The 20,713-nt window shown below is 43.0% G+C and overlaps 1 protein-coding gene across 1 annotated transcript; it reads right to left on the reverse strand.

Moving 5' to 3' along the window:
• Window positions 1–685: 685 nt before the first annotated feature.
• On the reverse strand, window positions 686–18,848 carry DDX3X (DEAD-box helicase 3 X-linked). The gene is made up of 17 exons (XM_051608637.1): window positions 18,663–18,848; window positions 15,986–16,043; window positions 14,903–14,953; window positions 10,180–10,303; window positions 8,856–8,996; window positions 8,673–8,772; window positions 8,003–8,138; window positions 7,497–7,582; window positions 6,767–6,865; window positions 6,531–6,691; window positions 6,192–6,336; window positions 5,911–6,055; window positions 5,429–5,610; window positions 5,223–5,340; window positions 4,625–4,781; window positions 3,562–3,689; window positions 686–3,210 (listed from the first exon to the last, which is right to left on the reverse strand). The coding sequence occupies exons 1-17, from the start codon at window positions 18,705–18,707 to the stop codon at window positions 3,128–3,130; spliced, it is 1,959 nt and encodes a 652-aa protein (XP_051464597.1). The 5' UTR covers window positions 18,708–18,848; the 3' UTR covers window positions 686–3,127.
• Between the last annotated feature and the right edge of the window lie 1,865 nt (window positions 18,849–20,713).

Consider the following 20,713-nt stretch of genomic DNA (forward strand, 5'->3'; position numbering starts at 1 on the left):
AACTTCTGAACCTGTTCCTTTCACTGTATGCCCTTGGATATTCCAGTATTTAATCTCATTCCAGCCTAATTACAATTCCATAGTTTAGTATTTAGAAAACTAACTCAAAACCAGAGTGCAGGTACACATCTCCTAACTGGGGGCAGGAGGGGAAAAGAAGGCAAACTTCTTTGGAGAAGAAGCAGGAATAATGTACAGCAGCTTTCCCACAGAATTGCACATGCTTGTTCTCAATGAGGGTGCCTAACAATAGTCAACAGGTATGACAATTTAAAGCACTCTACTACAAGGCACCTTTGCCAAATCCAGAGGCTCAACTGTTGAGATGAAGCCTTAAACACTAAATGGCTGAGGAATTAAGTCTGATCACAAGTTCAGTAAATTTCAGTTACGTTGTTACAGCTGAACTTGGTACCCCTAAGGAACAAAAGAGAACGCTGTCTCATCTTTCCCACATCTGCTTTGTCAGCTTCTCTAGACAGCTTGTGTAAGAGTATCCAGTATGATGGGGCACAGGTTATTTTAAGGCTGCTACAGCTGTAGCCCTAAGCCTAGCTGCCATTTATAATCACACTGATGTGTACCACACTAGATTCACCTGCTTCCACAGTTGGACATGAACGAGACTACCTGGGCTACAGATCTTGTAAACCGGAAGAGTGACGCTTCACAAATGAATAGACTGTGCAGTTCAACTTTTTTATTTTAATAAAATCAAGAATATGCACAGCACATGCAGTGCTAGCATCTAAACTAATACAATAAGCAATTCTAAACCTACAGTGACTTGAAGTTCAATTTTCACATTCAGCAAGTTTAAATCCATTCTTGCATATTGTTTTGAATCCTTGTATCTGAACTGAAAAAAATATTGCTGGCTGATAAAACTTGCTAAAATGCACAAGTCACTGATTATGCCAATACAACAAAGATAACCACATGTTTGAGGATTGCAATGTGCCAGACATTCACTGAAAAAAAAAAAACCACACAACTAAACAAAACTCACGCAACAAACATCTGAGAATCTGGACACTTCACATCAGTGTTTAGAAGTGTTTCATTAATATCTTAAGACAAGTGTATCAAAACCTTGGCATGTTTAATTTTAAGTTGCCAATTTTTGTTTTACTATCAGAAAGTTATGGCTACACTGCCAATGCCGGGTCTGCTTAATTTGACTTAAGAGTTTAATATGACTTAAACATTAAAAGCTCACACTACCCCGAAATATATAATTTCACGCATACGGTGACATTCAACATTCAAGTGCCAGTGTTTTTGTACTGTCTTTTGGTCAAGTTTCTTTAAACTTTCAAAGAATCACTTTTAGGCTTACAAAAATAAATATTTGTCAAAAATGTTCAATAAATATTACACAAAACTAGCAGCAAAAAGTATCTAGAAATCTGTCGTGTGCAAATAGTTTTCTTCCCAGCTATCATTCCCATGGTCCCAAATAAGTTTTAGAATCTATTTCCTCCTCCTTAAACAAGCTGCGTTCAATCTCCAAGAGACAAAATAAGATTGGAAGTTAAGGACACGCACACAAGACATATATAAAATTCTCTGAATGTGCAATAAAAGAAGTATTTTGTAAAAAGTTATGGGCAAAATGTACAAGGGCCTAAACCTAGACTTGAAATAGCACCATAACAAATGACCTCAATACTGTCAAGTGCACCTACTTAATAAAAGTTTTAGAACAAGGCACAATACACTTGAAAAAATCTATTGCACTTTAGGAGATTTTTGCCATTTTCCTATGCCACTGTAGATTAGTTGTTAACTGCTCTGGCCACAAAGTCAGCACAGAATTCCAAGTGGCAGAGGCATTTTTCTGGTGGACAATACTTATCTTTGGCCAGATTTAGCATAAACAGACTATAAATACAATGGAAACCTATGCAACTAAAACTGACTAAAACTGCACTTTAATAGCAGAATTGAAACCTTGTGCAGTTTATGTACATTTCCAACCTCTGTGATCTCAGCTTTTTTGTTACTCTTCTGGAGCCATTTTACAAAGTCTACAGTAAGCCAGTTTAACATCTCCACGCAGCTTGAACAGAGTAATGTGAATCTGCATTAAAATAAAGCCTGCTGCATAATTCTTCCTGTTCATACCCTCTTGACCAAAAAACATCAACACTAGCATGCGTTATTAGACCAAAAATTCAGTCAGGCCCCTAGGGAGGACCAATCACTGCCATGGTCAGCCATTCTACCATTTCAATTTCATATGGCAGGCATTTTTAAAAAGTCTAAATAGATGAATTCTCCTAAAAACTATTTCAAGTTATCAGACCTTTAAACGTTCCCTGTAATGTTCTGCCCACATTTGGCTAGCTCACATTAATGATCTGCCTAAATATTGAAAAAGGAATTGCTGTATTTACTTGCATTAACTTCAAAAACAGTGCTTTTAATGTATGCATGTATCCATACATCATCTCATCATGACTGGAATGGCTTATTAAAGGCTATCAGGTTCTAAGTACCTATCCAGGATAGAGTGAGCAAATCAGAACTTTAACTTAGTACAGTTTTGCCACATTAGAAACTAATTGCATTGATATGCTTCAAGATGTTTTATTTTTCAAATCTGCAAATATCAACAGCCCTAATGCAGGCTACCGCATAAGTTTTTATTTGTAATATTATGGATGAATCAGTGATTCCTGTTTAAGTTGTATCACACCTGTGTGCCAAGGTTTGATTTTAGCCCAAGTTCAGTAATTTTTATTTTGTCAAAACAATTGATATCTTGAGCATTACTGAGCCAACAGGACATCAAAATAAAAGTTGTCTAAAGTTAAAGGCACAGTACATTAACAAACAAATGATCCTCAGTCACAAATTATAAATGCAGTTTCTGGGTGGGGATGGGTGGGAGGGGAGTTAATCCTGACTACAGCAATAGAGTCTTCAAAACCACCTTCAAGATAGGGCTACTTGTTCCTTTGTTTCCATCTTGTGACCTTGAGCTCCCTTAAAAAAAATTTCAGTGGAGAATCACAGCTGGTAATGTACTGCGAGTTCTTGAAGCTACACAAGGTATAGTCTGGCTAAGTTACATGTGGTTTCCATATTAGCTTGTTTGGTAGGATATCTGCTGCAAGCAGATTCAGTTGCCCCACCAGTCAACCCCCTGTGAGTTATAGTTTCCTCCATATCCATCACTGTTGTAGAAGCCTCCATAACCACCACCTATGAAAGGCAAGAGAGAGTGATGCTTAATTAACCTGCTAAAGACTTCCATGTTCACAAGAAAAAAACCCAGGGCACAGCCAAGATGTCTACTACCTATTAAAGGAAACCCACCCAGAAGTACTGTCAAATGTACACATTAAACTAAAATTCTGGAAAGATAAGTAGCATCAAACCCATCAAGGACAGGTAATCTGCAATAGCCTAGATCCAAAAGGGATGACAAGAGACCCTGTCTAAAAAGCAGCAGCTGCCCTGGTACTTAAAACATTACCTCCAGAAGTTTTACCACAGCAATCATTTTACATTTGCTTTTGTATTTGCCAGCACTGCCTCCCCACTTTTTCTTACCTCCAAATCCTCTGCTGCTACTTCCTCCACTGCGGCTGCTGGTTGATCGGCTGCTACTAAAGCTACTGCTGCCAGAACCGCTACTTGTTCTATAGTCTCTGGCACCAAATCCTCCACTGAATCTACTGCTGTATAAAGGAAGAAAACAAACACTTGAGTAAAGTCAGTGGTATTTTAAGCACTGCAGACACTTCAAATTAAAGTACTAAATTTCTTCAGCTCTAGTTACAACTAGAGCCAGCCAACACTTTTTACTGGTTGTGTTCAGTTCAGAAACATCCCAATGCTATCTGACATTCAAGACAGCAAAGAAAAACTTGCTGTTCTAGCAGAGTCATGTTGAACTTGCCATGTTACACTCAATTACTTTCAGGTCCTGATAAGATTTGATTCAGTGCAACCTCTGCTCCACAGAATTTCCAAACCAATCTTATTGTTAAGTTACGCATTTATGACCACCTGTCATACTGTGGAAAAAGATTACCATTTTGCAAGCATGTTTCTGAAGAAAAAAGATAACTAGAATTCATCTGGTCATATCACATTAACCTACATGAAGAGAAAGCGTCGTTCCTCCTCCCATCTCTTTAAGCCATTAAACATAGCTTTGAATTGCCAACTTCTAAAGCTTTTTAGGTTTCCACAGCAAAGCTATATTACAAGTAGCCTCGTCCCTGCAGTCTCTACCTTTCCTGTTTTATTACATTCCCCTAGGCATCAAAATAGCTGCCTAAGGTAAAACTCTGGCACATGCAGGTATGTATTTCTATTAAGTGTTCTTCTCAAGTGGTTTCAGAATTCTAAAGCCATTTTTGCTAGATGTTCTTTTACTTCGGCTTTATTTAGTTGTCCACTTAAGAGGAGACAAGTCTTCTAGGTTATCAGCCATAGGGTAAGGTAGAACTAAACCAACTATTAAACTGTCATTTTCTAGATGCACCGAACTCAGTTTAAAAGGCACTGGTTTGACTTCCTTAAATTATATTTTTAGACTGAAAACAACTCATGGAACTACCTCTCACAATGGATTAAGCATTCTTTTAGTCCAAGTTGTGACCATTACCTCTTAGATCGCCCACGGCTGCCACCTCCTTTGTGATGCTGTTCATAAGCCATGTTTTCCAGCCAAGATGGTACTTCTTGCTTAGCCTCAACAAGAAGGTCAAGCAAGTCCTTCGTAATATTTATGTTCCTCTCATTGAAGAATGAGGTGGCAAGACCTGAAGTAAACACTTTGTTTTAGCCTCACACAAAGCAATTGCACTACAGCACTTACACCCATTCCACACTTGACTTACATCTGTGACAAGTACAATTATCAGATTCCTTATAGCTGAACTTGAGGAACACTAGAATTACCTGAAGAAAAGTCATTTAAGACCATTATTCCACTACAGCTAGTCACCAAAGCCCTGGTTGTTTACTGACAGATACAGAAGATACCAAGCTTACTTGTGGTACTAAAGCTTAACAGCAATAAAAGCACTAGCTAATGGAACTGGTTACTTTCCACCTGGCTAGACAGTTATGACGAGCTTCTGGTCACAGAAGGCAGCACATGGGCTTCAGTACTTAGTTGCAGTTTGCTACTTAGTCAATACTACTACATATATCCACTTAGGCACAAAGTGCTCTCCGTAACAATTTTAGATTATACTTACCGAGGTTTCCCACTCGGCCTGTACGACCAATACGATGTACATATTCTTCAATGTCACTTGGCAAGTCGAAGTTTATTACATGCTTTACATTTGATATATCCAGTCCTCTTGCAGCTACCTAGTGGTTAAAGGATTAAATAAAATCTTAGTAAAATTCCATAGGCCAAGTAATACACACTGGCCCAAACGTCACAGATTTCACTTACTGCTGTGGCAACAAGAATTGGACTTTTTCCTGAACGGAATTGGTGCAGTGCTTCCTCTCTGTCTCTTTGAGAGCGATCTCCATGTATACTTGTACAGGCGTATCCTTCATGGTACAAGAAGTCCTCAAGAGCATCTGCACCCTTTTTAGTTTCAACGAACACCAGAGTCAAAGAATCCTTGCCTAACAATAATTAAAGCACAAGTTAGCAGAGAAAACATTATAGAAATACTTTGCTCCAACACCTAGTAAAAGGCAGTTTCAGTTCTCTGGTCTTATTTATTCTAAACTGAAGACACTGGAGACTGTCTTCCCTATTGTGTGTTACCAGAACTTAAAACTGACATTTAGTCAGTAGAACACTTCACTGCATGTTAAGGAAATATCCTTCCGTTTACGTAATAAACAGTTCTTATTACTGGAATTACTAGATTTGCCTAATCTGAATTTTGCCGTATTTGTTTATCTGAAAGTGGCCTTTACCTGTGGCATTTAGGAGGTCAAGCAGAAATGATCTTTTGTCTGACTCTTCCACCCATACTACTTTCTGTGTGATATTCTCAGATGTGGAACCTACTCTGCCAACAGCCAGAAAGATATATTCATCAAGGAAGTCACGAGCAAGCATCTAAAAAAAAAAAAAAAAAAAAGGGGGGAGGGGGGGGTAAGCAGGGCAAGAAAAATTAGTGTGGTTTTTTTTTAACCCTTCCACAGATGCAATCTGGACCTCTGAACTGTTAAATAACTGAGCTTTAGTAAAGTACCTGAATTTCCTTGGGGAAAGTAGCACTGAACATCATGGTATGACGAACTCCTTTTGGTGGCATAGTATCTTGTTCAACAATTCTACGAATTTGAGGTTCAAAACCCATATCAAGCATTCTGTCAGCTTCATCGAGCACCAGGTACCTAAAGAGTAATAAAAATCTTCAGAGCTTTTTCTTCTTTAGTCTGGTGTCTGTGCTGGGTTACAGCTTACAAGTTCTCAACTAGTTGTTTACACAGTTTGAAAGCTAGAACTTCATGTTAACTCTAGATCTCACTCTAAAACATAGTTTCTACTTGTGAAGTCATCAGCATATGGACAAGAACACTTCACTTACTTGCAGAAATCCAATCCAATCTTTCCTCTCTCCATCATATCAACCAGTCGCCCTGGAGTTGCTACAAGCAAGTGACATCCACGTTCTAAGTCACGTATCTGCTGACCAATGTCCGCACCACCATATACAACACAGGGACGAACTCTGGAACGGTACGCAAACTATAAAACAAAGTAAATTAGCTCAAAGAATAACCATACCTAATCTATTTTGTAATGGCAAACTCTCAGATATACCTTTCTGGCTTCCTCATAGATCTGCACAGCCAGTTCTCTAGTGGGAGCCAAGACCAGTGAGATTGGGTATTGCTTACGGCGTCCATACCTTCCATTCTCCTGAAGAAAAAAAAAAAATACTTAGAATGAGTACCCCAGATAGAAGAGGAATTAAAGCAGCTACTATAGGCAGTATTGAAAGACAGGGCACCAAATATGTCTTAACAAGAGAAAGCACAGCTGAGAGCCAATTTGTTTGAAGGACTGTATCTGCAAGACTGCCCTACTACAGTACCTGAGACTCAGCTGTTGTTAACATATTAACAGCAACACAGCTACACAAGCTTGGTCTCTACAACCTGCACTGTCATTTTTAACTAACACAGCACTTAACAGCATTTTTAACTTAAGCAAAGTCACTACAATATAGATATGCACAACTTAAGTCGCTTTCTGTGGCAAGAGAAGCATCTTTAAAGCTTATTAAAAAAAAACAAACAAAAAACCACAACACTCAAACCATCTTTTCTTTACACAGTCACATACATCAACCCTTTAGGTAGGACAAAAAAGTTCCAGCCTGTATTTTTCAAGTGAAATAGCTGAAGCCTTCTAGAAGAGGCTTGCCTATCATATCCAAGATAATTATTACATTTAAGCCCAGCTACTGTGTTTAGTAGCAGAAATCATTAGACAGGGAAAAGCCACACATTGGTCACAATCTTCCAGGACCTGGTATTTAAATACTTGCCCTCATAGCTCTCAAGGCATCACCAGGGCCATCTGCATAGATCTGGCTCAATATTGGTAGAAGAAACGCAGCCGTTTTCCCAGACCCTAGAAGGACATGATTCAGTATCATTAATAGTAGTTTTCAAAGCTACTGTACTGTCAACTACAGCACTAATCCTGTATTACTAGCATATTCCCAATAACATCTGCACAGGTATAGGGATACTACCTATGCTACTGCAGTACACTCCTTAGCCAGTAGAGATAAAGACTTATACCCACTAAAGACTTACAACTCAGCACCACAAAACTGCCATTTCTCTCAAGGTACAGAAAATCCAGCCAAGCCACTTCTAAAGCAGTAGCAAGACTCTACAGCTACAGACTCTTACTCCCCCACACTGCAGATTATTTCAGTATACTCTGAAGAGAAGTTGTACTACCTTAAGGACCTCTTACCTGCAGGTTGAGCAATACAAAACCCTATTCCTACTGAGACTAAGCAGTAACGTGTTACTAACTTACCTGTCTGAGCGCAGGCCATCAAGTCTCTCTTTTCTTTAATAATAGGTATTGCATGTTTCTGGACTGGAGTAGGACGAGTATAGCGTGTGAGCTCAATGTTTCCCATAATAATTTCTCCCATGTCAACATCACTGAACTGTAAGATATTTAAAATGAGTAAGACAGAGATCCTTCCCTTCAGCCACCACAGAACTCATCACTTAGTCTCAGAAGTCATTTGTAAAGTAGCTTTTCTTTCATCTCTCCCTATAGAGCCTGGCTATTAAGTTTACAGATACTCAGGGGCTAGTTACCCAGAGTCTGGTATCTACTTAGTCCAGCCACATAAACTATTCATAAAAAGCCAGCCAAGCCTGAAGTGCAGACTGTGCCAGCACACTACACTTGGCAAAACACAAAGCCTATGCTTGCAGCTACTCCAGCAAACCAGCACCTCCAACCACTTCCACTTCATCACATGTATATTGTTTCAAGACAAGTCACATACTCAAAAGTGAGCTACAAGAGTTAACTGAAGACACATGCACAACTTCTTCCGTGTCTTAGTTCATCACATGCAACTGTCCACTGCAGGAGTGTTTCCTTTCCTTAAGACAGCATGACATCAAGTTCCACGTGCAAAACAGTTACTATTGGACACATAAGCAAAACAGATTTTAAAAAAACTTACACTTTCAATATGTGGAGGACAGTTACTGCCTGTTGCTTCAACAGGAATGTCATCATATTTCTCAAAGTTAATGCCTGTGTTGCTTCCTGAGAAAAGCTCTCTATAAACAAAATAAAAAGTATTTTACTTGCTAGACACATCAACCGACCATGTTGTATGAATTTATACCATTCCATTACTTACTGTTCCAGGCGTTCACTTGGGGGAAGAGGCTTTGACCAGTCATCTTCATCTGATTTATCAGACCAGCGGCTGTTCCCACCACGGTCAAATCTACCAAAGCCACTCCTATCATAGTCACCACCTCTTCCACGCTCTTCATATCTAAATACAGCAAGAATGTATTAGGCCACCATTCCTGGCCAACAGGAGTTTTAGACATGCAAGTAAAACTGTAACAGCCTAGTAGTGTATGCTCTGTGTGTTACATACACAACTGTAGAACAACTCAAAGTCACCAGTTTATCTGTATTTGCCTCTTGACCTAGAAACTGAAATTATTTTAGTCCCAGTTATCAGACTAGGTCATGTTATTCTGTTATAGACAGGAGACTTCATAATGATTTCACAAGCTCAGTTTAGCCTAACACACTGAACACTGCATAAAAATTTTTATTTGGTTAAGCATAACAAACGTAAACAGTCATCTGCCAGTAGAGCTTGCCAAGTTGCTCAGTCATTGCCTTTTCCATAGAAAGCTCTGCTTATGTCTCTTAGGAGACATGGTTTGGTACTCACCCCTTTCTCTGCACCTCAGTTTACATAGGTCTCCCACATCCAGACAAAACCCCTCAAGTGCTGTAATTTGTTCCTCTATTCCCCCACCACACATGTGACCAAAACAAGTACCTCAATTACATGTAATATTTTATAGAGAGGGAGCTCACCTGGATTACTGACTCAGAAAGAAGGTGAAAAAAAGTCCTTACCTCGACTGTTTAGTTTTTGGTCTGGTAAATCATGTTTGAGAAAAGCCTTGATACAGGACTAGCGTCAGCTTTACTAGTCGGTTAAGGTCACTCTCACCACACTTGTGCATACAACGCATGATGTGTGTAAGACTGATCAAGTAAGGTAGAGAACCTGCAAGAGTCTCACCCAGTTTTATTAACTACACTTCTTAAACAAGGGAAATAAAAAAAAAGAAATTAAAAAAAACCATTTTGATGTATTTTATGTGCTCGCAACAGCTCTTCATGATTTTTAAGTAGCCACCCATCTAGCACTTTTTTAGGTGAAACGGTTAAGCCAGCAAGTCATTATAGCTGCGGTGAGTGGCTGGTGGTGGACCACAGGACTGACTCAGTTTTCAACACATGAAAGTCATCCATCCTTGAACTTGTGTAGCTTTAAAACAAGGTTCTCTCACTCTCTCCTCCCCTCCCAGATTCCTCCTACCTTATCCTGTTGTTCACACCCAGAACTCTTAATTTTAACTTCAAGATTACAGGTGCGCTACTAGAGCTGAAACAGTTTGTAAGCACCACCCAGACAAATTAGTACTTGCCTTCCTCCTCTTGATCCGTTTCCACGGTCAAAGAAGGTTGATTTTGCTCCACGATCAGACCGTGCACCAAAACTGCTGTATGCATCCTTGTCTCTGCTAGAACTCCAGCCACCACTATCAAAACCTAGTAAAGAAAGGTATTTTAGCTGTATGTTACATGGTGCAGGCTTTTACAAGAAATAACTTCAGGTCTGTCCATTAAGTCTTTAAGGCAGGCATTCCTTCAAGAATGGCAGATGTACAGCTTTATTCAAATAAGACTAAACATTTATCATGGCCTGTCAGAACTTACTGAAGCCACTCCGTTCATGTACAAGGCATAATATTTTTTAGAACACTGTACTTGCCTTAGTGTCAGTATTTTCATTGCTTACCCTGGGAAGACAGGTACCAAAAGAAACACTAAGACCTAAGTCTTGCTAAGCCCAGTTCACATTATCTCTCCAATTTCAACACAAATACTTGATGATGGATTATACTTCTGTAACTCTAACGAGGCTTCTGGCAGAGTTCAGCAAAAGGCATTAGCCCACACACTAGAAATTCACATGGAAGTCAGAATGTTTTGTCACACTGAAAGTACACAAAGCAATCTGATCCTCACAGTAAGACAAATCAACAGCATCAAGCAGAAATAAAGATGAGGCTCTTCACAATGAGTTACCACAGCATTCTTACACCAGCCTACAGAAGATGTCTACTTGGGCATGTTAACTCAAAAGAAAGAAGACAAAGTAGAATAGAAAGTCCATCAGCCTGCCAACACAAGTAAAAAGCCTTATTTTTATTCAGTTACCAGTTGTTAGGAGACAGGCAGAAATGTAGCACATTGAACAGTGTTTTGGTACTACACTGCTTTGGTACTAGACTAAGAACTTAAAGGTTTTGCTTCAGAATTGCAATCTCCACAAGCTTGAAAATACAACCCAACTAGAGTTTCAGTTACAGGATTCTGGCACAGAGGTGGTAAAATAATTAAACAAGTAAATATTTTTGCTCCTATTAGTGAGCATGTTTTTGCCAGCTCCAAATCACAAAACCAGTCAAGACCTATGAACCAGACTGAAAAACAAGAACTGAAAAACAAGATTACTCCAGTGAGAGGGGTTATTCTAGGTCCTACCTTGTTAGATGCTTGCTTGAGTCATTCCCCTCCCCACACACACTTTAAAGTAAAAAATTCTACTGTCCAGAATCCAGGTAAGTGCTAGTCACAAGGGACCTTTAAAATCCAGAGTGGTGACAAGAACTCTATGGTCTGGCTAGCTGAAGCAGACAGCAGAAAAAATCATGCATGAAGCTCATCAGCACCCAAAATCATGAAGTGCTTCTAGACCTTCGAATTCTTTTAAAGAGTAAGTTTAATCCTTATGGATAAATTAACTTCACACAAACTGCTGTCCGAAGATCAGGAATAGCATAACCACTTCATTAACACATGAGGAAGTTATTTGTAGCTTGCTTTGAAAGCATTTAAATCCAGATTTTAGTATGAGTAACTTTCAAATCCCACTAAAACTGCTGGGGTATGTCATTCTGCCAAGAGATCTAACTGCAGTGGCAATGATTAAGCAATCTTGAGGAAGATACAGTGCAAGTTTCTTACTAATGAAAAAACTGGGCAGACCCTTTACTACATTAAATCTTCTACCAAGTCTGAAAAGTTCCAGAGAAAGTTGAAATTCTGTACTCAAACTAGCATAGAAAGTACATCTAGCTTGTTACTACACTAGTTTCTGAAGCTGGTAGCTTGCCATATTTTTCCTTAAGGCTGTGCAGCAACTTTTAAACCAAGTTTTCAACAAATACATCTACACATATAGATATATACACACAATTTTTCACATGGCCATTAATTCCACTTTCTGTTTGGTGTTCCTGGTTTGATTTTACTTGTGGATAAGCAACAGAGATCCAGGCCATACAAGTCAATTCTAAGCAGAAGACATCTTTATTTAGAACACATGGCAAATTAAAAGCAAAAACAAAGGCACTGAGACAAACCATAAGAGACCACAGACTGAGTTCTCTAGAAGCGAAGAGAATAATCACAAGATGATGCAGGAACTACTGGGAAATTCTTTAAAATATTAAGGTATTTTTCTTTTTTATCGTAAAAAAACCCCTACATACTCCATCCAGCACACATTTCTCACCAAAGGGATTAGGTGTGGGATTCCGGAAGTTAATAAATTTTCAGAGCAATTTTGTAGTTACTGCATCTATGCAGAGTGGAAGAATTGTCAATGCTTCTCCTCAATCTGCATTTTAATTTGCATTCAGTCAGCTTACTTGAAAAACTGCCACATGCAACTGCAGGTTTTTTTAAACATGGGAAAAATTACAGAATCCTTTAGGTTGGAAACAAACCTTAAGGTAAATTTAACATCTGCATCCCTTAGCATGCTTCCCATCAGTACCTACTGAAATCGCAAAGACGCTCAGCTGTTTTTTACATCCACTACCTTAAGTAATTTCTTAATTAGCTGTGAGGAAGCCCATTGCACAACTTTAATAGTGTCTGTGAATTAGTATACTGTTATCAGCTAGAGGAAAGTGAGAATCCCAAGCTAGAAACCACACACGATTTGTTTCTAGAGCATGTCTATGGGAACACCATACAGGAGAAACAATTTTTCACTTTTTCAAGTTTCTTAATGCAGTAATAGTTTATTAACACATTCAACAAAAGTCCACAAAGTCACAGTATGCAAGCAAGACAATTCTACTGGATTACTGAAAAAACAGGTCTACCAAATAGTTTAACTAATTTCTACATCAATAAAGATATTTATTGTGTTACTATACTTTATAGCTGCAGCAAGACTTCAGTTAAGCGCTCAAATACTACTATTATGCAAGGTCTTTTTTTCCTGTTGCTTCTTATGTCTACACCTTGAAAGATTCCAACGAGCAGCCAATACAAAAAGCAATTGCTACTGTAGTTGTAAATAACAGAAGCAAACATTACTTTTATGAAAATTACAATGGTGTGACATCATTTGAATCATCCCATAAAACAGCTCAGCTTTACATCACTCTACTGATACCCCACTTTCCTCCTCAGTAGAGGGCCTGAACTAGAATCAATTCACCTTGCCACAAGGAGTCATTGGGAGTCATGATACAGTACTCAAAACAGGTTTAAAGAAGTTTCCAAGGAGAGTTGGCAGCCTGTGTTCTATTAACTGAACAAGCCATGTGTAAAACCTAAGTTTCATAACCTGTTCACCTTCTTGCAAGGTGAAGCTTGAAGCCTCCAGACAAACCACATACACATAGTAGGTCACGATATGAACTCAAGGTTAAGACTAAAGTATCCCTCCATATCCAATATGCCCAAAGATTAAATTTGAGATTGGCAAAAATTACCATATAGGGAAAGGAAATCAATCAGTAGCCAATGTTTACAAGACACCTTTAGATTGTTTCCTGCTTCTGAGAAACCTGCACATTCCTCAGGGTTACCTAGTGCATTTCTTGAAAGACAGCTCACATCTGAGGTTAATGTGATATGAACTTCTAAGAGCACTGAGCTGCCAACCAGCCCCTCTATTGTCCCCAAAAATATTCAGCTCTTTTAACAAGCTGTTGTAATTTGGTTCCTTAGACCATGCTTCTCTTAGGTAAAAGAAGAAAAAGGCAAAGTAACACCCCAGCTTGGACACATGCAAAGGCAAGACAAAAATCAAAACCAAAGTGATCTCTTCCTTCAACTGGCATAAAACTGGAGCAGAGCATCTCTCATCTAGTCAAAATTAAAATTGCACAGTGCCAGAATAACTGAGATATATCAGCATATACTTCAATATTCTCATACCCACTCCTAATGAAAGAAACTTCTTGGAGTAGTGGAAAGAGAACCTGCTCAAATCCACTGCTTTAGAAACATGAGATGTAAGTCTTGCTTAATATGCAGAATAGCAGAAAGTGGCTTAGCTCCTCCATTCCAGTATTTCAGTAAGTGTTAAGAGGAAATGTTTCTTTTTCCTACACAAGCCATGAGACGTGTTAAATAACTCATGCTGCTGTATCTACTATCTTTGTATCTTACAAATAAGGTCATTATTTACTTCACTGAAGAACTCCAGACTTTTTCTTCATCATGCTTTGGTTAGAAAATCAAGTGCAAAATATAAAGGCCATTTCTCAGCACAAACCTCCCTGTATTAACATATAAACAATATTGGTTATGTATTTCACGTTTCATACATCTCCTCCTGTAAGTACTCTTGTGGACTTCCCTAAAAACTGCAAGAAGCTAAAAAAGGAGAAAATCTGTTTTGTCTCTCATGCTATATTATGAGCAAGTTGTGTAAAACATCCATTTACTAAGTGAAACTGAGCTATTTGTTCATATTAAACAATCACGTGTTCTACATCAGTCACTAGCAGAAAAACTGGTACTCACAACATCCATTAAAATTGATACCCAAGATTACAGAGCTAGCCAAGATGGGAGACTCCAACTTGCTTCAGTCACAGTTAATAGTTTGAGGAGCTACTGAAGATATTTTGACTTGGTTAGAATTTAGCCTGGTAAAGGAACCAAGAATAGCAGACTAAAAGCAGATTAAGTAGCAGTGTTTTGCACAGAACAGTCAAGCAGACTGTATAATCACCTTTAACAGTACTGTCAAAGCCTTTAACAGTCTGTTCCTAGAGATTCAGAAGTAGGCCATGAACCAGTTACAAGTGTTGCCTTTCTATTTCTGATACATACCCTGTTTTGCAGCTTCCCTGTTCCGCAAGTGAGGAGGAATGTATCGGCCTTCTAAAGGACAAAAGAAAGGTAGTGTTACAAGACTGCAGCATCAGGCCCTTGAGATACTAGCCTTTCCAACAACTGCTTTCGGTTAAAAAACAGTTGTCTACCTCACAAGCTTTAAGGCCTCTCAGTGTCCTCAAGCAAGAGACATTTAATACAGCACTTAATACACCTCCCAGAGGACCAACAGAGTGAAGATCAAGTTCCTGCATACTCAATTTAGGCAGCTGCTTTTTATTTTAAAACACAGACATGTTGTCATTTCTTTGACCAATTCATACTTGCCCTGTATGGATGTCACAGTGTCTGTGATGAAAGCCTGTCTTCCTAGAACTCATTAAGGCTTACTCTGGTGCCAGATATTTAAGCAGCTTAAGATTTTCACTGTCATTCAAGCACTGGCACTCACAGTATTATTACTACCAATATTTTTCCTTCCCCAATCCAGCCATCCCTATCAGACAAGCTCAGATCAAACCAGAAAGCCACATGTAATTGCCTCTCAATAGCATTCTTCATTTGCAATCCAGAGGCATCTGTCTGCTAAGCAACATTAATCAGAATGTACTAGGCACAAGCTGAATGTGAATTCCTGGAAGATTCCCCTCTCTTAGCATACTTAAGCATTTCATTTCAGAGAATGCAGTTTCTACACAAAGAATGAGTTAACTACTAAAATTTTACCTTCAAATATTCTAGATCTAGATAGATATTTTGCAAAGACAGATCATCACCTTACTACTAGAAGCAGTGGCCTCAGCTGCTTGATTCGAAGCAACAGAAAAACTGAGACGAAACTTGAACACTAAGTTATCTCAAGCTCATTAAGTATTTAAAATATTTACACATGCCATACAATTGCTGAATTAACTGGTCCTACCTTGAGTATATGGCATTTTCAAAGTAGGCGTAACCAGCAATCTCTTTAATCCCCCCATCAGCTTCTGAATCTCTGCTTCAGAAACTACTTTTCACAGCTACAGAACCCTTATATATAAAACTGTGTTTGTAAGCTTGAGAACTTGCACGTATACTTACTGCTTGAAGAGCTTCCTTCACTCTGAGAGTCTGAGGAATTCAAGTCTAGACCAGAAAACTAGAAGAAATAAAACAAGTATCAACATGTAATATCATGAACTTATACTAAGAAACAAAAAGCTCTCTTGTTTATCAAGAACAAGCAGTGTCCCAACAAGGCACTGCAGCAAAGAAACTCTAGCATCAGTTACATCTCCTCTCAGGGAGAAGAAGAACCAAAACCTTAATTAGTACTCAAGGCTATATCATCTTCAAGAGCCTTGAAATCCACCAATAAACACGCACACCCAGGCAGCAAGGCCAGAAGATGCACAAAATTAAATACCACAGGGTTGTGCATCACACACTATATGAAGCCAAACAGCCTTTTAAGACAGTCTTTCAGTCTACTCAAATGCATTCTGATTGAGATCAATAGCAATTGTTTTTATCATTATTTTTTTTTAGGTCTACAGAGACCACAGTCTAATACCAATTCAGTTGTGCATTTCACTTGCAGAGACTCAGGTATTTCTTTATACTTCATTAACACTACTGAGACATTACAGTCAACATGTTTGTGGTAGCTACTGACGTAACATCAGGTGAGCTCTTCTTACCATTACGCTTCAGCCAATTCAATTTTTTGTTTTCTTTTCTGAAACTTCATTTACAGCCTTCAGTACAGCAAAGTATATCAAAAGCTATTTCAGCTCAGGCTCTAGTATAACCCTAATATTTTAGGTCAAACACTGTTACAGAAGCAGAAGGCAGTGCATCTGCCTAAACAAAGCTTAAACCCCAGTATCTCATTACAATTCTTTGCCTGCACAGCAAGATTAGAAACTTTTCTGGGAATAATAAAACATGTTTAAGTACAATTGAGTTCTATGCAAGACCAAATGCACACAAGCGTCTTACAGTATGACCTGAATCAGTTAAAAGCAAAGATCCCGATGTACTGTCCTAGATGTTCAGCTCTGCACGCTGCCACTTAAGAAGAGCATTCAGATTCTTGAAAAATCTCACGTGGCAGCCTCGTTAACATCCTCTTTAAAGCTACTACTTAAAAAATAGGATCTCTAGTTGATCCAAGCATCAATACTGAGGCGAAAGAACGATTCTCATCTGAACAGTAAACAAAGACTCTCTGAATAGGTAGACGTGGCTGTCCAGGAGCAGTCAACGGAAACGGAGGTGTAAGTCTTCTCCCGCTGGACCGCGACCGGCTCCGCCGCGGGGGTAGCCCTTGCCAAGACGCGACCCCGGCGATGGCGCAGCGCCGAAGCCCGGCGCGGCCGCCATCTCAGTGCGGCGGCGCGGCCGGCAGTGCGGGCGGGGGTTTTCGGCGCAGCGGGGAGCAACCGCAGCCGCCCAGCTAAGCCGGCGGCCGTCACGTGCCACCCCGGGGCGGGGGCGGCGGGGGAAGGGAGGGATCGGCTCCCTGACCTACTTCGCCCAGGACTCCCAAGCAACGGCCGGCCCGAAGCCTCCGAGCCGCCCCGCGCCAGCGCTACCCTCCGCCAAGCCTGCGCGCCCGGGCTCTCGCTACCACAGAGGCCTCTTTCCGCCTGCCCCTCCTCCCTTTCCAGGGATTAGATAACTATCTTTCCCCTCCACGTTGGGCAAGGGCCTGCGCCTGACTCCGCCCAGCGGGGGGAGGGGGGAAAGACGGTGGAAGACGTAGGGATCTGGAGGAAAGAAAAAAAAAAAAAAGCGGGGGGGGAGGAGGGAGAAGCCTCAGCACCGCCGCGGGCCCGGGAGCCGCCCGGACGCATGCCAGCCCCTCTCGCCTAGGCCCAACTGCGTCACCGGGGCGCACCGGCGGGAAGAGCGGGACAAGGCCGCAGCCGGGCACTGCTGACGCAGCTGGGAGAAGAAGCGGCCCCCGCCCCCCAGCCTCTTCCCGGGGGAAGGGGGCGCCAGCACAAAGCGCCGCCGTCCTCGTCCTCCTCCTCCTCCACCCCCGCCTCGCCCCGTCAGAGCCACAATGGCCGCCACTGAGCGCGTCTTTCTCCCTGCCCCCCGCTCCCTCCCCTCGGGCTCCCTCCTCCCCCGCACGGCCATTCCCCACCGCCGCCACCAGGGGTCCCGCCCGCCAACGTTACCATCGTCGCTCGCCGCCACACAAAAGCCGGGCCTGGAGCGTGGCGAAGAGGCCGCGGCGGCAGGCGCAGATCCCGGCTCGGCCGTTCGGCTGCCCCCCCCTCCCCCCCGCACCTTTGTTTCCTCCCCCCCCGCCCGCTGCTCTGCCCCCACCCCCACCCCCCCTTTCCACCCCCGGCCCCGCCGCGGCGATGGGGCGCCCCCGCGGGAGGAGACCCGGCGCGGAACTGCCGCACGGCCCGAAGTGCGCAACAAACAAATACGCCACAAACGGGCCGCGCTAGGGGGGGGAAGGGGGGTCCGGAGGGAAGAAGGGCGGGGTTCCTGACTAAAAAAAACGGCGCGGGGGGGGGGGAAGCGGGAGAAGAAATCAACGCAACGATCGGGGGCCGAAAAACGGAACGAGTCCCACGCGAGGCATCTCGACCGTCCCCCTTTCGCCGTTCCGGCTGCACGCACTTGCAGCCCCGTCCGCGCCGCTCTCCTCCCCCGCCTTGACCGCCAGCGCCCTCCGGTTAACGGCGCGGCCTGCCGCGCCGCCCCCTCCCCCTCCCCCTCCCCCCGGCCCGCGTCCCGGGGGCCCGTTCCTCACCTGCTGGTCTAGACTGAGGGCATTTTCCACCGCCACATGACTCATAACGAGGGATCGTCTCGGGGTGTCCCGCTCCGCCTCGAGAAATTAGGGTCCGCCGGGGCTAGGAACTGACCGCCGCTGCTGCCGCCGCTCGCACCGCGCAACGCGACTCGCTTTCCTGACTGAGCCCCCCCCGCCTCGGCCCCGGCCTTTATATAGTCCCCGCCCCCTCCCCCCCCGCCCCGCGCTGACTTCAGCCCGCACGCGACCGCCCCCTGCCCGCGCGCCCTGCCCCCCCCCCCCCCCGCCGCCGCCGCCCGGCGCTCTCGCGAGAGAAACCGACGGCGCTGCTCCGGCGGGGCAGGGCTATCGCGAGACCTGAGCCGGACTCGGCGGCCTCCCGGGCTTCGCTGCCGATATCGCGAGGTTTACAGCCCCCCCACCGCTCCCCCCTCCGGCCCGGCGCGGCCAGAAGATCTCGCGACATCTCGTCGCGTTCCCCCCTCCCCTCCCCTTCCCTCCCCCCGCCGCCTCCTTTTGTTCGGCGCTCTCGCGAGAGCGCCCCGGCGCGCGCGGCTGAGATGCCTCTGGAAAGGCGCCGGGCTCCGGGTCACGTGGGCGGCGCGGCGGGCGGCCGCCGCCATCTTGCGCGCTCCGGCGGGCGGGATGGCGTCGCTGCTGGCGGAGGCGCGGCGGGGCGGCCTCCCGGGGCGGCCTCCCGGGGCGGCCTCCCGGGGCGGCCTCCCGGGGCGGGCTGGGCACGGCGAGAGGGCGAGCGGCGCGGCGGCGAGGGGCCCGGCGGCGGCCAGGTTCACCTGCAGCGGGAGCTGGCGCTGCCGTCAGCCAGCGGGGGAGGGGCGGCCTCCCCAGCCCCGCCGGCAGGCAGGGAAGTCGGTTCGCGGCCTGGTGGCGGGACGGGAGGCGGGGTGTGCCAACCGGCTGGCGGCGCGGCCGGCACGCTGGTTTTGTAAGTCAGCAGCAGTTCCTACAGACGTCACCTTTTTCCTAGAGCCTCGTATAGCTAGCAAACGCGATGCTAGAGGTCACCCCTGTTTTCTATCTCGTGACAGTTTTGCCAAGCTATCCCATTATTTCCACAGAAAGCCCCAAAGCCCCGCCTTGGACTCATTTGGACTCACGTTTACTGTTAGCCTCCACAATGCCAGTCAAATAACGAGGATTAAGCTGCCTGTACCTTTTAAAAAAAAAAAAAAACAACAAAACACCCCCGTACCCTTCCATCACCTCACAGCTCACTGACACAGAAACTACCGGAGCCATATGCTTGAATTTGGGTCAGTAAAATTACAGACAGGCATGCTTACAGAGTCAGGATGCCTCTGAGGTTATTAAGTCACAAGGAAAAGGACATTGGAGTTTTATTGGCCTTCATCCACACATAGCAATTATTCCTCCATTTCCCTCCTCCTTGGGCTACTGCCTCATCCAACAAGAAAGTAGAGAGAAGATTCATACTCCAAAGAATGTCTAGATGCACTGTGGGATTTAAAGCAAGACAAAGCTTTTCCCATGGTACTTACACATAAAACCACCTATTTTTACCTAGTTCCCGTTGAACACAGAATTATTTCCACATATCTACCTTTAAAGTTAGAGCTCTTGGAGCTCATTCCAGAAATTAAGCCCTGCAGGATCAAAACACCCTTTAACAAATTCTTAAATGAGCAACACATTACTCCTTACAGACAAATCAGCTACTTCTGTAGAGAACAGGATCTGTCCTTAAACAAAGCATTTACCATTCTTCTCCTTTGGTCTTCCATAATGCTTCTTTAGCTAACTACAGCTCCAGACTTAAAGCTTTATACTGGTATTTTGTCCCCAGGTGCACCTGTTTTTATCATTTAAATGGTTGCAGGTGTGTTCACCAAAGCTGCCTGACAGAAGGAAAAAAAAAAAATCTATATTTTGAAAAAATTCTGTTCTTGGACTCAGGCCCAAATTTTGGTTGTTTTTTTTTAAATAAAATTACAAATACATATTTTAATTCCTTTTTCTTCTTAAAACTCTGTGGACAGTTCTAAAACCTAAGCAATGTTTAAATCCCT

The sequence above is a fragment of the Apus apus genome, chromosome 1 (genome assembly GCF_020740795.1).
Source record: "Apus apus isolate bApuApu2 chromosome 1, bApuApu2.pri.cur, whole genome shotgun sequence".
NCBI classification, from domain to species: Eukaryota; Metazoa; Chordata; class Aves; order Apodiformes; family Apodidae; genus Apus; species Apus apus.